Genomic DNA, 15,000 nt, shown 5'->3' with positions numbered 1-15,000 from the left:
CCTGGAGTGGAAAGCATTATGCATTTGTTGTTGGAGAGTTTGTGTTTTTTTTTTTTGTGTGTGTAAAGAAACACCATTTCGGACCCTGTGCTTGAAGAGACCTATTGAGTCAAGTACATCAACATCAAAAATCAATGGAAATTGTAGTTGTGATCCCTGTGCCGGTGGCACATAAAAAGCTATATCCATACATGGCCGATGCCAGTGCCGCCTTGACTGGCTTACGTGGCACATAAAAAGCACCAACCAATCATGGCTGTTGACAGCCTCGCCTGGCACCTGTGCCGGTGGCACGTAAAAAGCACCCACTACACTCACAGAGTGGTTGGCATTAGGAAGAGCATCCAGCTGTAGAAACGCTGCCAGATCAAACAGGAGCTTGGTGCAGCCTTCTGGCTTCCCAGACCCCGGTCGAACCGTCCAACCCATACTAGCATGGAAAACAAATGTTAAACGATGATGATGGTGAAGATGATGTTACCTGCATCGCCCTAATGGTGCTGGTAGCACGTGAAAAAACATTCGAGCAAGGTCATTGCCAGTGCTGCTGGACTGGCTCCTGTGCATGTGGCACATAAAAAGTACCATTTGAGCGTGGCCGTTGCCAGTACCTATTTCTTTATTACCCACAAGGGGCTAAACACAGAGGGAACAAACAAGGACAGACATAGGTATTAAGTCGATTACATCGACCCCAGTTCGTAACTGGTACTTAATTCATCAACCCCAAAAGGATGAAAGGCAAAGTCGACCTCGGCGGAATTTGAACTCACAACGTAATGCAGACGAAATACCGCTAAGCATTTCGCCTGGCGTGCTAACGTTTCTGCCAACTCATCGTTGCCAGTGCCGCCTGACTGGCCCTCATGCTCGTGGCACGTAAAAGCACCCACTCTCGGAGTGGTTGGCATTAGGAAGGGCATCCAGCTGTAGAAACTCTGCCAGATCAGATTGGAGCCTGGTGCAGCCATCTGGTTCGCCAGACCTCAGTCAAATCGTCCAACCCATGCTAGCATGGAAAGCGGACGTTAAACGATGATGATGATGATGATGGTGATGATGTGTTTGATTTTTATTAACTCTTGAAATTGGGGCAAACTTTCTGATGCACCCTGTACAATAATCTTTTCAACTATACTCACAAAGTCTGGAATTTTAGGGGAGGGGCATAGTCGATTACATCAACCCCCAGTGCTCGACTGGTACTTACTTTATCAACCTCGAAAGCATGAACGGCAAAGTCAACCTCGGCAGAATTTGAACTTAGAACGTAAAGACAGATGAAATGCTGCCAGCTCCCTAATCAAAGAATATGCATAATAGTAATAAGTCTTTCCAATTTTGGCTTGAGGCTAGCAATTTTAAGAGAAAGGGGTAAATTGATTATGTTCATCCCAGTGTCCTTCTTTTGTCAACCCCAAAAGCAGGGCAAGCAAAGTTGACCGCTTGAACTAAAGCGCAAAAGACAGATTAAATGCTGCCAAGCATTTTGTACAGTGAGCCAAAGATTCTGCCAGCTGGCCAGCTTTGGTGTAACAATATTTTTTTAAAAAATAATAATAATAATAATAATAATAATTAATAGTAAAATCATTATAACAGTATGATTAGAAAGATAACTGGATGCTGATACAGATATCCCTATCAGTGAAATATATATAAAAAAAACAATAAAAGTATACATTTTAAAAAGAAGTAAAGTATTCTCACCCACCACCACTAATATATATATATATATATGTATATATATATATATATATATATATACACACACACACACACATATATTTATCAATATTTAGCAGAAGCAACAGAGTGGCCTAAGGGCCAAGAGTGTCATGTGTTGGCACTTGTCTGTTTGATAAGTGCTGCTGCTAACACACAAAACTTTCAGCGCTTGAGTCACTCTGTCACTTCTAAATATCGATAAAATATATACTCATATTTTTCAGTTTTATTTTCCTTGCTCATATCACCAAACTTGTAGTGTGTATATAAATGTGTGTACATGTGTGTGTATATTATATATATATATACACACACACACACATATAAATATATATATATATATATATATATATATATATAATATACACACACATATACATACACACATACATATATTAATTATTAAAGAGGACACAAACATTAAGGCCAGGCAAACATTTCAAGTTATACACAATATTATTATTATTGTTGTTATTATATTATTATTATTATTATTATTATTAATATTATTATTATTATTAATATTATTATTCAAGCAATAATAAATCTCTGAACGAGGTATAAACAGTAACTGCACAACAATGTGAGGTATATTTGCCATCTCAATATAGCTAACCAATAAGGGTGGGTATTACTGTAGCTTGTAGCCCCAGGAGAACATCTCCTCCAGCTGGCTTTAGGCTCCAATAATAATATTGTATACGACTTGAGATGTTTGCCTTGCCTTAATGTTTGTTGTCCTCCTTAATAATTATATATCCTCTGCATCAAAAACTGCAATGGCTCCCCATCTCATCTATAACCTTGGAGCCCCAGTTATCCGTTACAGCACTTACCTAGCATACCGCATCATTTGGATCACTTGTGAACTAAACCCCCATGCTTTGCATACATCTACATATATATATATATATATATATATATATATATATATATATACACATACATAGATATACATGCATACACATATGCTGATATTCACATACACACACCTGAAAAGAAAGTCATTTATACAGTACCTACTTGTACCAACTAACACCAAATACTATCTATACAATCACCAGTGACAGAAAGAATCCATTCTTTTGGTTTTGTTTGTCTTTTTAGCTTTAGCTTTTTTTTGTCTTTTCTTTACGGCAGCTAACCAAGGATGCGCATTAAGTTAAAGAGTGAAAGATGAAATACAACAGCTTGACAACAGTTGGAAGTTAATTCATACTTACCAATCAAATCTGAAATATAGAGAAGGAAGTCGTAAGCGAAAACAGTTCACAGGCATAACTACTGAATCAGCAGTTGTTTCATAGTTTTTTTGTCTTAAAATTAACAATGATAAAGATCAATTCATACAGTTGACATGCAAACTAACTGATGGGATGTTAGTATAGGAAAAAAACGCCAAGGAACTTTTTAAGGTAGAATTTTAGAGCTGTCCCTTTGCACTGCAAAGCACTTTTAATGTATGGTATGGACATATGGAACTAGCGGAAGGATTGCATTATGTTGCACTGAAGAATTTCCGTGATTTATCTCTCTCAACCAAGAGAGTGAGCAATCAGGAGAGAGAGAGAGAGGAGAGAGAGAAGAAGAGAGAGAGAAGAGGAAAGAGAGAGAAGAGGAAAGAGAGAACAGAAGAGAGAGATGACAGGAAGGAAAGAGAGAAAGTGAGAGATAGGCAGGCAGACAGACAGAGAGTGGTTATAGTTTGGGGAGTCGGAGGTTCCAGCATCAGTAATAAATGGTGAAAGGTAGTCGTGGTTGTGGCATGCTTTGAAACTGACTTAAGGGTTGCTCCTCATCTGTAAGCCCTAAATTCCTTTTGTTTATATTCATTTATTTCTATAAGTATGTATGAACGTGTTTCTTCCTTTATCAATTCTAGAAAGATATGTTATTAAAAAATCACGGCTTTCAATATACATCTGGATTAGCACACAACTAAATACACTGGAAATGAAGGCTATGAGCAAGTCCAAATTGTAAAAAATATAAATTTAACTAAAAAAGTTAAAACTGAATAAATAGTAAGATAGTTTTATTCTATCATATTTACAGGATGGTAAAATATATTTTTTACTTGTCAATAAATTCATATCATAAGAAGCCTAATCAACAAGATTAACCCATTTGTTACCAACCCGGCTGAAACCAGCTTTGGCTCTGAGTACAAATGTCTTGTTTTCATAAGTTTTGACTTAAAATCTTCCACCAAATCTTAGTCATAATTTATGTTCCTAACACTAGCATAATGATAACTAAGTTATTTTACTAAACTCTTTGTTATATTTAATGTAATTGAAAGAAATACAGAGCATCTCAAAATATATACAGTAACGAAAGGGTAAATGTTACAAGTAAAAATGTTTCGATTTTTTACATAAAAAATATGCAGAAAACAGAGAAATGTCATCGAATACAGAAAGGAACAGAGTATTTTCTGAAGTTAGTTGTGCATCCATACAAATCAGCAGAGATACACTTTTACACAACTGAGTATTTGACATATACCTATACAAGTGTATTTGAATGGTGAATACATTCACACAAATGAGTCTGCATGGTATCTCACAGTGATATGAACCTACAACAAGAGTGTCAACTGTGACATACTACAAGTTTTTAGGTAACTTGCAGTAGACTTGAAAAACAATTCTCCCAACTGTACCAATTTACAAAAAAGCTTATCTATTAATACTTAATTAAAACTACAATACATGTATATATATATATATACACATCATTTGCCATGATAGATCAATAGCCACTACACATTTTTTTTTTCTATCCTTTCTTCTCTCTCCTTGTTTCTTTCTGTGTTCCTTTCTGTGGAAGAGCGTAGGCTTGAAACATTAAAGACTTTTTCAATTCCCAAGCATTATACTAATACATCTGTTTGTTTTCTACACCACTTGTCTTTGTCTTTGATTTTTCATGAATTCTCCCTCTATATATATATATATATATATATATATATATATATATAATATATATATATATATATATATACATATATATATCTGAAAATGGTACTCAAATAACAAGATTATCAAAAAAAGTTTTAAACTCAATTAAAAAGGATTATTAGCACAAACCTAACACAATGAAAACCCAGCCATAAAATCTCTTCATCACACAATTCATATGAAAAAAATCCAAACCAGTTCAACCACCAAACATTTTTTCATAAAAATATAGCCTTTTTTTCTAGACGTAACTTACTATATTATACTGCTGCAGAAAGAAATCAGGATTTCCCTGGTTACCTTTTTTTACCATTAAATGCATGTAGATATGAAGCCAAATAATTTTATAACTTTTTTAAAACCAACTCACCTAAAACAGCTCCTGGTTCTATGATACAAACTTCTTGTTTTAAAGTGATCAAAATTAAAGATTTACATGTAAATGCCATGTAAAAACCAATTGTCCCAGTGCCACATAAAAAACACCCACACCAGTGCCACATAAAAGCATCTATGCTGGTGTCACGTAAAAAAAAAAAAGCACCCAGTGTACCCAGTAAAATGGTTGGTATTAGGAAGGGCACCCAACCATAGAAACCATACCAAAACAGAAAATTGGAGCTTGGCGCAGCTCTCAAGCTGACCAGCTTCTGTCAAACCATCCAATCCATGCCAGCACAGAAAATGGCGATGACGATGATGGTGATGATGATGATGATGATGATATGATGATGATGAAGCAAAATTTTCACATCAATTTATGTTCCAAACCTCAGTTTAAAGAAATTGATAAATCCTTCAGTAAATTATTCATTGTATTCAAAATTAATTGAAATAAAGACAGTGTACTCCAACAGAAACATGAAAGGGTTAAATGAAGAGAAAGAAACACTACAGTTTATTATTGGTGACTGATACGAATTAGAAATCACACTATAGTAAATCATCAAATGACATACGAGATCCAAACTTGGCCCAATATTCCACCACAAAATCACTTATCTTTTCCTATTGATGAATTGTCAATATTCGTTCTTTCTGTATACAAGACAGATCTTAAATGAATAAAGATAATGAATAAAAGAAAGTGGATAAGGAACTTGTAACAAACAAGTTTATTGGTATTTTTCTCGCTGAACAGGAATTATATTTTCTTAATAGAAATATAAGAATTACATTCAGTAGGTTATTATCAAAGTGTCTGGGAATTTAATCGAACCAGGAAAACAGTCAAGATATGCATTTGAAGAGTGCTTTATAAAGTACAGCTAGCTGTCATTCATGAACAAGTGTGACTAGGTAATATGTACCATGTTTTTGTCCATTGTTTTTAAGTTCCGTGTAGTTGTGAGTTGACACAGACATTCTCACAGCACCTTGACACTTGACTCAGAAAAACATCCAGGACGTGATAGCTGGAAGGAAAGATGGATACACCAGCATCTAGCTAGGAGTCATATGATGCACCAGCATCTAGCTATGAGTCATAGGATACATCAGCATCTAGCTAGGAGTCATAGGATACACCAGCATCTAGCTAGGAGTCATAGGATACACCAGCATCTAGCTAGGAGTCATAGGATACACCAGCATCTAGCTAGAAGTCATAGGATACACCAGCATCTAGCTAGAAGTCATAGGATACACCAGCATCTAGCTAGGAGTCATAGGATACACCAGCATCTAGCTAGGAGTCATAGGATACACCAGCATCTAGCTAGGAGTCATAGGATGCACCAGCATCTAGCTAGGAGTCATAGGATACACCAGCATCTAGCTAGGAGTCATAGGATACACCAGGGTCTAGCTAGGAGTCATAGGATACACCAGCATCTTGCTAGGAGTCATAGGATACACCAGCATCTAGCTAGGAGTCATAGGATACACCAGCATCTAGCTAGGAGTCATAGGATGCACCAGCATCTAGCTAGGAGTCATAGGATACACCAGCATCTAGCTAGGAATCATAGGATGCACCAGCATCTAGCTAGGAGTCATAGGATACACCAGCATCTAGCTAGGAGTCATAGGATGCACCAGCATCTAGCTAGGAGTCATAAGAGTTAATTACACTGGAGTAACAAGATATGAAGAGCTTTGTTCAAGGACAAAATATATTGTTCAGACTTCAAATTGAAACAATAACCTTATGATTCTAAGTTGAATGCTCTAACCCTCAGGCCATATGCCTTCATATAACACCATCCAAACCATTATTTTGTCTATGATAATGAGATGGATGTTTTTCATGTGATCAAAGTGTAGGACATTACACTTTGAAGTGTAGAAGCAAGTTATTTAATGCTTGTTTCATACTTAAATACTTAAAAACATGTTTAGTCACGCTCTAGAATAATACTACTGGGGTTAATAACTGCAAATATATCCAGCAAGTTAGCAACTTGACAAAAGGTATTTTAAGCAAACAGATATATCATTAAAAGCATTGAAAATGATTTCAGATAAGGAAATAAAATATTTCACAAGGACGTTGTACAGAGTTCTGTTAATTATATGTTAACTAAACAAAAAAATGAGGAAATAAATAATCCACACAGAATAAGGAGAAAGCACTGAGATAGATGGGTTAGAAAATGATAAAGGATGTTGTTATTTTTAGACGTGCATTTTAAATTTAACTAGCAGCATAGCCCGGGTATGTAAGAGCCCCTAGTAGGCAACGACTAATCCCAATCTAGTCTTTTCCCTCTAGGGAACGAAGGCGCATGTGTAGGTTGCAATGTCTTCTGTGTATACGATGTTCCTAGCTGTCCCTTTGGGCGAAAACACGATTTCCCAAAATGGCATGATTTTATCGATTTTTTCTGATGGTAAGGTATTGCATGGAAAACTAACATCAGAATTAAGTTTCTTAGGGTAACATTAAGCTTCACCATGAGTTTGGTGAAAATCGATTGCAAGTTGCGAAAACTACAACAGAAAATGTGTTGCATATAAAAAGCTGAGATTCTCGACCCCATGTCAGATTTATCGATTTTTTTCAAAACTGGGGGAACTTTTCAAAATTTTCGCTGCGTTAGTTTTGAATTATGACATTGGGCTATGTGTGTGTTTAGTTTCATCAGAATCGGTTGAAAGCCGTGGTCAGCATGAGGGTACAACCTGACAGACACAGACAGACAAACTGCCGTTTATATATAGAGAGATTTAGATAGAAACAATGGCACAATAGATTCAAAACCTACGTGGAGTATATTTTGAAAAAAAAATTATGAATAAATAAAATACAATAGAAATTATAAAGTCTGGAGCTTGTCATAGTCTAGGAATCCAAACATGTGAAAAAAGCCAATTTCAAAGATTATATACTTGGCTAAACACCCAGTGAGTGTAGTTATGTATGAGTACATGTGTGTAAGAGTCCATAAGTGGTACATAGAAAAACAATATATATCTGTATGTACACATGCACAGACAGACCCCTATTGATTTTTCTTTACTATTTGCGGACAGAGATATTATTATTTCTGTTCCCACTCTCTCCCATTCAATTTTCTACTCGACTCAATCTGGCTGCCTTGGGCCATCTCATAAACATTTGCGATATTAAGAGAATTTTGCTATTCGTTTTCCTTCTTTCTTTTCTTTCTCTTTTTTTTTTTTTCTCTCCTGTCTGATGTTCTTTTATCCATTCTTTAACACTCTCCCAATAGAAGCTGAACTGAAAATAAAATATGATCATCCACATCAAAATAGTCTACTTCCAACCAATTAGCGCTCCACCTACTCAACCTTCTTTTTCATCCTCCTTTCTTCTTCAGTTTTGATGTGCTAACGCAGTGATTCAAACATTTTCTGAAGCTGTTCAGAATTTACATAAATACACATCATCATCATCATCATCATCATCATCACCATCAGCAGCAGCAGCAGCGGCAGCAGAAGCAGTAGCAGCGTTTTAATGCTTGCCAGGTTAAGCCAAAGCTTATTGAGGTAGGATTTCTATGACTAGATGCCCTTCTTGTTACCAACCCTTCTTCCAAGCAAGGTAATATTTTTTTATTATTCCCCATGGTCGGACATCACATAATGCGACAATAAGGACCCCTAAACACTCGCATATATACACATGTACATAAGACAGTCTACTTTCAGTTTCTGTCAATCAAATCCACTCACAAGGCTTTACTTGACCCAGGGCTATCATAAAAAAGTGCCTTCCAGTGGAATTGGGCCTGAAACAGCTTTGCCTTTCATTCTTTCAGAATTGATAAATTAAGTACCAGTTGCATACTGGGGTAGATCTAATCGACTAGCCCCCTCCCCCAAAATTTTGGGCCTTGTGCCTAGTGTAGAAAAAAATACTTGCCCAAGGTGCTGTGCAGTGGAACTGAACCAGAAATCAGTAATCACTGAGTTTTAAAACAGATTTCTCAATTACACAGCCTTGCTTGTGTCTGTATATTCATAAATTGTTATGGATTATGTCATCAAATTTCTAGAATTCTCTAGAATCCTAGTACCTTTGAAAATATCAGTCATCACCACCACTTTTACATCTGTTTTTTCCATGCTGGCATGGGTTAGATTTTTTGAGGCAGTACGATGCAACCAGATGATTTTCTTGACATCAATCCTTACTTGTTTTCAATTGAACATGGTATGTGCATACATGTATGTGTGTGTGTGTGTGTGTGTGTGTGTGTGTATGTGTGTGTATGAGAGACAGAGACACAGAGGGCATACATAGTTGTATATAGAAAATTATAAGAAATATGCATTGTGTGTTTGCAGATGAGTTTATAAACCTTTGGAACAGATCTCTACATATCTTATCAAATATATCTTTAGCTCCATAGGATACACTCATTCATGTTGATAGTCTTTCAGTGCATGGTAAATTGGTTAAGAAGTACCACAGTATATATATAAATATATATATTCTTTTCTTCTTTTATTGGTTTCAGTCATTTGACAGTGGCCACACTGGAGCACCACATTTAATCGAACAAATCGACCCCCGGGTTTATTCTTTCTAAGCCTAGTACTTATTTTATCAATCACTTTTGCCAAACCGCTAAGTTATGGGGAAGTAAACACACGAATATCAGTTATCAAGCGATTGTGTGGGAACTTCAGTTTCCATCAGCCAAATCCACTCACAAGGCTTTGGTTAGCCCGAGGCTATAGTAAAAGATACTTGCCTAAGGTGCTATGCAGTGGGACTGAACCTGGAACCATGTGGTTAAGAAGTAAACGTCTTACCACGCAGCCATGCCTATATATTGGTTTCAAATTTTGGCACAAGGCCAGCAATTTAATGGGAGTGGTGAGGGTTAAGTTGATTACATCCACCTCAGTGCTCAAATGGTACTAATTTTATCAACCCTGAAAGAATGAAAGGCAAAGTTGACCCTGGCGGATTTTGAACCAAGGATGCAAAGATGGACAAAATGCTGCTAAGAATTTATGCCTGGTGTACTAATAATTCTGCCAGTTGGCCGCTTTACAGTATATATGTATCAAATAGATTAATATCCATCTGTGTATACACATATAAACACACATACACACACACACATTCACACATGCACAATGCAAAAGTGAAAGTACATTGCTTAAAATAATGATAAAACATTAAACAATGATATATAATTTCTATTCCTTTGTATATTTTTCATTTGATCTAATTTTGTTCATTTAGAGGAAGAGTTGGAACTAATTATTCACAGTTAGCAAATCAAAAATGAAAACTTGAATGATTTAACGAAGCTACAAATGATAATAGGAAAAACATAAAGAAAAAAAGAATACTTATAAGAAGCAAATAAAAAACTGATCTGAAAAATATCTAATATTGCTTTTTTTTTAGTTTTTGAGTCTCTTTTCGCAATAATTGATGTGAAATTAATAAAAAAAACAAAAAAATGGTTTTCTTTGTCACTATTTCACTTTTTAAGTGTTGTTGTAGTTATTAGCATGAAACAAACAAATTAAATAAAAAAATTAAACACAGAAATTAGATAAAGAAATTAAATAAAGAAAATATAAAATTAAAGAAAATATAAAAAGAAATAAAGAAAAAATAAACACAAATACATGCAACCCATTTAATGAAAAACAAAAAGGTTACGACAAAGAAATATGATATTCCGGAAATATGAATTAAATCGAAAAGATTGAATTTGTAACACATTTATCGTGTTAGTAAAACTGGATACAAGGACGTGAAAGAAAGAAATTTATATATATATATATATATATGCATCACAAAGTTTTGTCAGTGAACAGGTTGCGGTCTCAGAGCGACAAAAATATTTAGACAAATTAAATTTAAATGTTGAAGTGAATCTAACGGTTTTTGTGTGTTTCTTAAATTGCTTATAAACGCCCTTCCACGCTGCAACTGTTTTCGTTCCAGCACACAATCTCAGATCAAGTCACTTGCTATGCAAGTACATCTCCCTATATATGTTGTGGAAATAATAGCATAATATGATAGAATTTCTAGGATAAACTGAAAAAATGGTTTTCTGAGATTATGCAATTGTCATCAGGTGTACAAACAAGTTGTAACAGTCCTGAAAAATTGAGAATCTACACATGGCACTGAGTTGTTGGCTTGTGCACCCAGTAAGTGAATTACACAACTTTGATGTAATCTCACAAGTGGTAAGAAGCATGCTTACCAACCACATGGTTCCGGGTTCAGTCCCGCTGCATGGCATCTTGGGCAAGTGTCTTCTGCTATAGCCTCAGGCTAGCCAATTAGAGAAAAACCACTATTATGCAATTCAAACAATGATAGACATCAATCATACCATATAGTAAAAATGAAATATATGATAAAACATTTAGATAAATGTTTTATCATATACTTTTTTTTTCTATATGGTATGATTTACATCTATCATTGTTTGAATTGCATAATAGTGATTTTTCTCTAATTTATATATATTATATATTTATATTGTGAAATTTGATTTAATACTAAATTGAATTTTTCCCTGTAAGTTTGAAGCTATACTCCCTAATATCATATATATATATAAATATATATATATTATATATATACTACTAACAATATAGGATGAAGTCCCTTTCTCTACAGAAAAGGATTCCATCAGAAAGCATGGCAGTATATTAAAAAAACCTTTACGGTTGAAGTATAAACATTTTATAATTAAGGGCTAAAGAAGGTTAATTCTAAAGCCAATACACTGATTTATCCACTTATAATCCACTTGTTACAGGAAAATTGAACTGAAAGCGGGCAACTAACCTTTAGAAAATTCAAATTTCGTTATCTCTATATTGAATCAATTTCGGAATTAATCCCTATAAAGGATACATTCTTCTTCGGTAGAGCTTTCGAGGGGATATAAATAAAATACTCACATGTGATCATGGAAAAAGCAGAAGCCTAAAACACAACTACATTTAAGTACATCATTTATATCTAAAAATAAAAATTCTTTGGTCAGTCTCAGAACAACGAAATTTAAATTTTCTAAAGGTTAGTTGCCCGCTTTCAGTTCAATTTTCCTGTAACAAGTGGATTATAAGTGGATAAATCAGTGTATTGGCTTTAGAATTAACCTTCTTTAGCCCTTAATTATAAAATATATATATATATATATATATATATATAGTATGTGTGTGTGTATGTATATATATATATGTATGTATGTATGTATGTATGTATGAACAGATAGATAGATAGATAGATATAGATATACATTCATGCGTGTGAGAAGAGAGAGAGAGAGAGAGTGTGTGTGTGTGTTTGTGTGAATGTACATATATATATATAAATTTTGTTTAATCCTTAACATTAAACCAAAATACCAAAAGATAACCTATGAAAATATTTCAGAATTCCTATAAGTAATACCACTTGTTATGAAATTATGATTATAAGAAATTTTATGAAAGGTGGAAAATAGAAAATGAAATGAAATGAAATTGAATGGTTGAATACATAGAAGTAATTAAAACAATTAAACTGAATGAATGAATTAATGAATGAATTAATTGGCTGTTTGCCTTTCAGAATACACACCATTTTCCAGACAAATAGTTATTGGTAATCCTGTAGAAAATGTTGGAACAAACAAAATATAACTCAATTAACACACACCGAAATAAACTGAAGTAAAGAATAAGAAATCAAAAGAAAATGATACTAAAAAAAACATAATTAGATTGAAATGTATTTGTCCTTATGTACATATAAAAGTGTGTGCATATGTATGCATGTGTTCGTGAGTGTGTGTATGTGTGTGTCTGTCTGTCTGCCTGTGTTTCTCACCTTGTTTTGACACCATGAGATAACAGTAAATGAGTGTCACGGTCATACAAGCAGTGTCGTTGCCCACATTCTGCGAAAAGATTTCTAACCATGGGGGAAATATTACCTTGCTTGAAAATGGTCATGCACACACACACACACACACACACACGCGCGCACACACAAACACATACACGATGGGCTTCTTTCACTTTGCCCATCAAATCCACTCGCTGAGCTTTGATCAGTATGCGATCAGACACACTCGCGAAAGGTGTATCAGTGTATCAGTGTGTCAGAACACACTCGCCAAAGGTGCCACACAGTGGGACTGAACCCAAGACCACATAGTTGGGAAGTAAGCTTTTTACCCACACAGCCATGCCCACTAAACTGCCCTTCCTAGCATGACCTGGAGATAAACTTCATATATAAAATCTATAAAATGATAGATGATTCGTCCTTTTTCAAACTTTATACCTGTGTGTGTGTGTCTGTGTGTATAACTAAAAAGTGGTTTGTATGATTGTGTATAGAGGGGTATATATTATTCAAAGAAATTTCAACTCTGTTTTTTATGTTTTATTTATATTCTTTATAATATTCATGTAGAGTATAGGATATATAGTATAAATAATATATAAATATAGTAAAATGAAATGAAGTATTGATTGTCTTATTGAATAGATGAAATATTGAATATAAAATACTAAGGGACTAGTATACTTTCTTGCATTATAGCAGTCTTCAAGGTCCCGGGTTGTGACAGGAGTGCCACACAAGCACGAGAACCCCTAACATCTAGTCACATGTATATATATATATATATATATATATATATATACAATTACACACAGACAGGCAGACACACACACATACACACACACACATATATATAAAATACAATACACACATACCTATTTAGCTTGTTAGCATGACTGGATGGATGGATGCATGAATGGATAAATGTATGGATGTGTGGACATATCTACCGATGTACAGACATACACAATAAACAAGCCGATAAGCATATGAGTATATTCATTTACATAACAAAATACCTGAGGACTTAAATGAAACTCAGCTAAGATAATGAACCAATGACGGATTACTCAAAACACAAAAGGAACAAACTCTATATAGCAATATTATGACCCCCATGGGCATCCATACTTCTACTCTTGTATCTATCCATACATTTATCTACCTTTTAATCTGTGGGTTTACTTCTTAGTTTCTAAAAGCTTAAGAAGTGAAATGGATCTTCATTCACTTGACAAATCTGTGGGAAGGGCTGGCGTCATCAATCTATGTCTAGACAAGCATCAATCATTGCGTAACCAATGACGTACAAGTAACAAGAGGAGTGCAGTGCCAGCTGTAGTAGTAGTAGTGGTGGTAGTGGTGGTGGTAGTGGTGGTGATGGTGGTGGTGGCAGTGGCGATGGTAGTGGTAGCAGCCGTAGGGGTAGTGGTGGTGGTGATAGTGGCAGTGGTGTTGGTGGCGGCAGTGGTGTTGGTGGTAGTAGTGGCAGTGGTGGTAGCGGTGGAGGTGATGGTGGTGGTGGTAGTGATGTGATGGTGGTGTTGGCGGTGGCAGCGATAGCAGTAGTAGTAGTGGTGGTGGCAGTGGTGATGGTATCAGTGGTAGGGTTAGTAGCAGTGGTGGTGATGGTGGTGGTGGTAGTTGTAGTAGTAGTGGTGGTAGTATTAGTAGTAGTAGTAGTAATAGTAGTGGTAGTGGTGGAGATTTTCATCATGGTTGTTTAGTGCCAAATCAGCCCTGACAGAACAACGTATACTAGTATTCAGAGTAGTACCAATTGTTTAGCCCAAGGTCAACCCTGTTAAACAAATTATAATAGTGTTTGTAGATAATGTGTAGAACCTAGTTCATCCATTTTTTCCCTTTTTGCTCTTCATAATGGTTGAGTTTAATTTGAGGCTCAATCCGGTTGAGTCTTCTTCATTGATTTCTCTTCTTTGTCATTGGTTAACCTATTATTTGTTTCCCAGCTAGAAAAATGGTAAGTACTCGACAGGGCACATGTCGATTGTT

At 35.2% G+C, this 15,000-nt stretch overlaps 1 protein-coding gene across 6 annotated transcripts in view; it reads right to left on the bottom strand.

Annotated features, from left to right (window-relative positions):
* The window catches only part of LOC115216820 (solute carrier family 12 member 2), a 371,203-nt gene that overhangs the window by 41,840 nt on the left and 314,363 nt on the right, over positions 1–15,000 (bottom strand). For 4 of the 6 annotated variants that reach the window (XM_036506827.1, XM_029786404.2, XM_036506823.1 and 1 more), the window contains 2 exons: positions 12,715–12,744; positions 2,952–2,960 (listed from right to left, as the gene is read on the bottom strand). The exons of 1 other annotated variant lie outside the window; for it this stretch is intronic. In XM_036506827.1, coding sequence (XP_036362720.1) covers positions 2,952–2,960; positions 12,715–12,744 — 39 coding nt within the window. The remainder of the gene's footprint in view (positions 1–2,951; positions 2,961–12,714; positions 12,745–15,000) is intronic. One more of the 6 variants, XM_036506825.1, reaches the window with a different exon arrangement.

Source organism: Octopus sinensis, linkage group LG10, assembly GCF_006345805.1.
Source record: "Octopus sinensis linkage group LG10, ASM634580v1, whole genome shotgun sequence".
Classification (NCBI taxonomy): Eukaryota; Metazoa; Mollusca; class Cephalopoda; order Octopoda; family Octopodidae; genus Octopus; species Octopus sinensis.
Note: the sequence above shows the minus strand (reverse complement) of the source record. Positions and strands in the feature narration are given on the sequence as shown.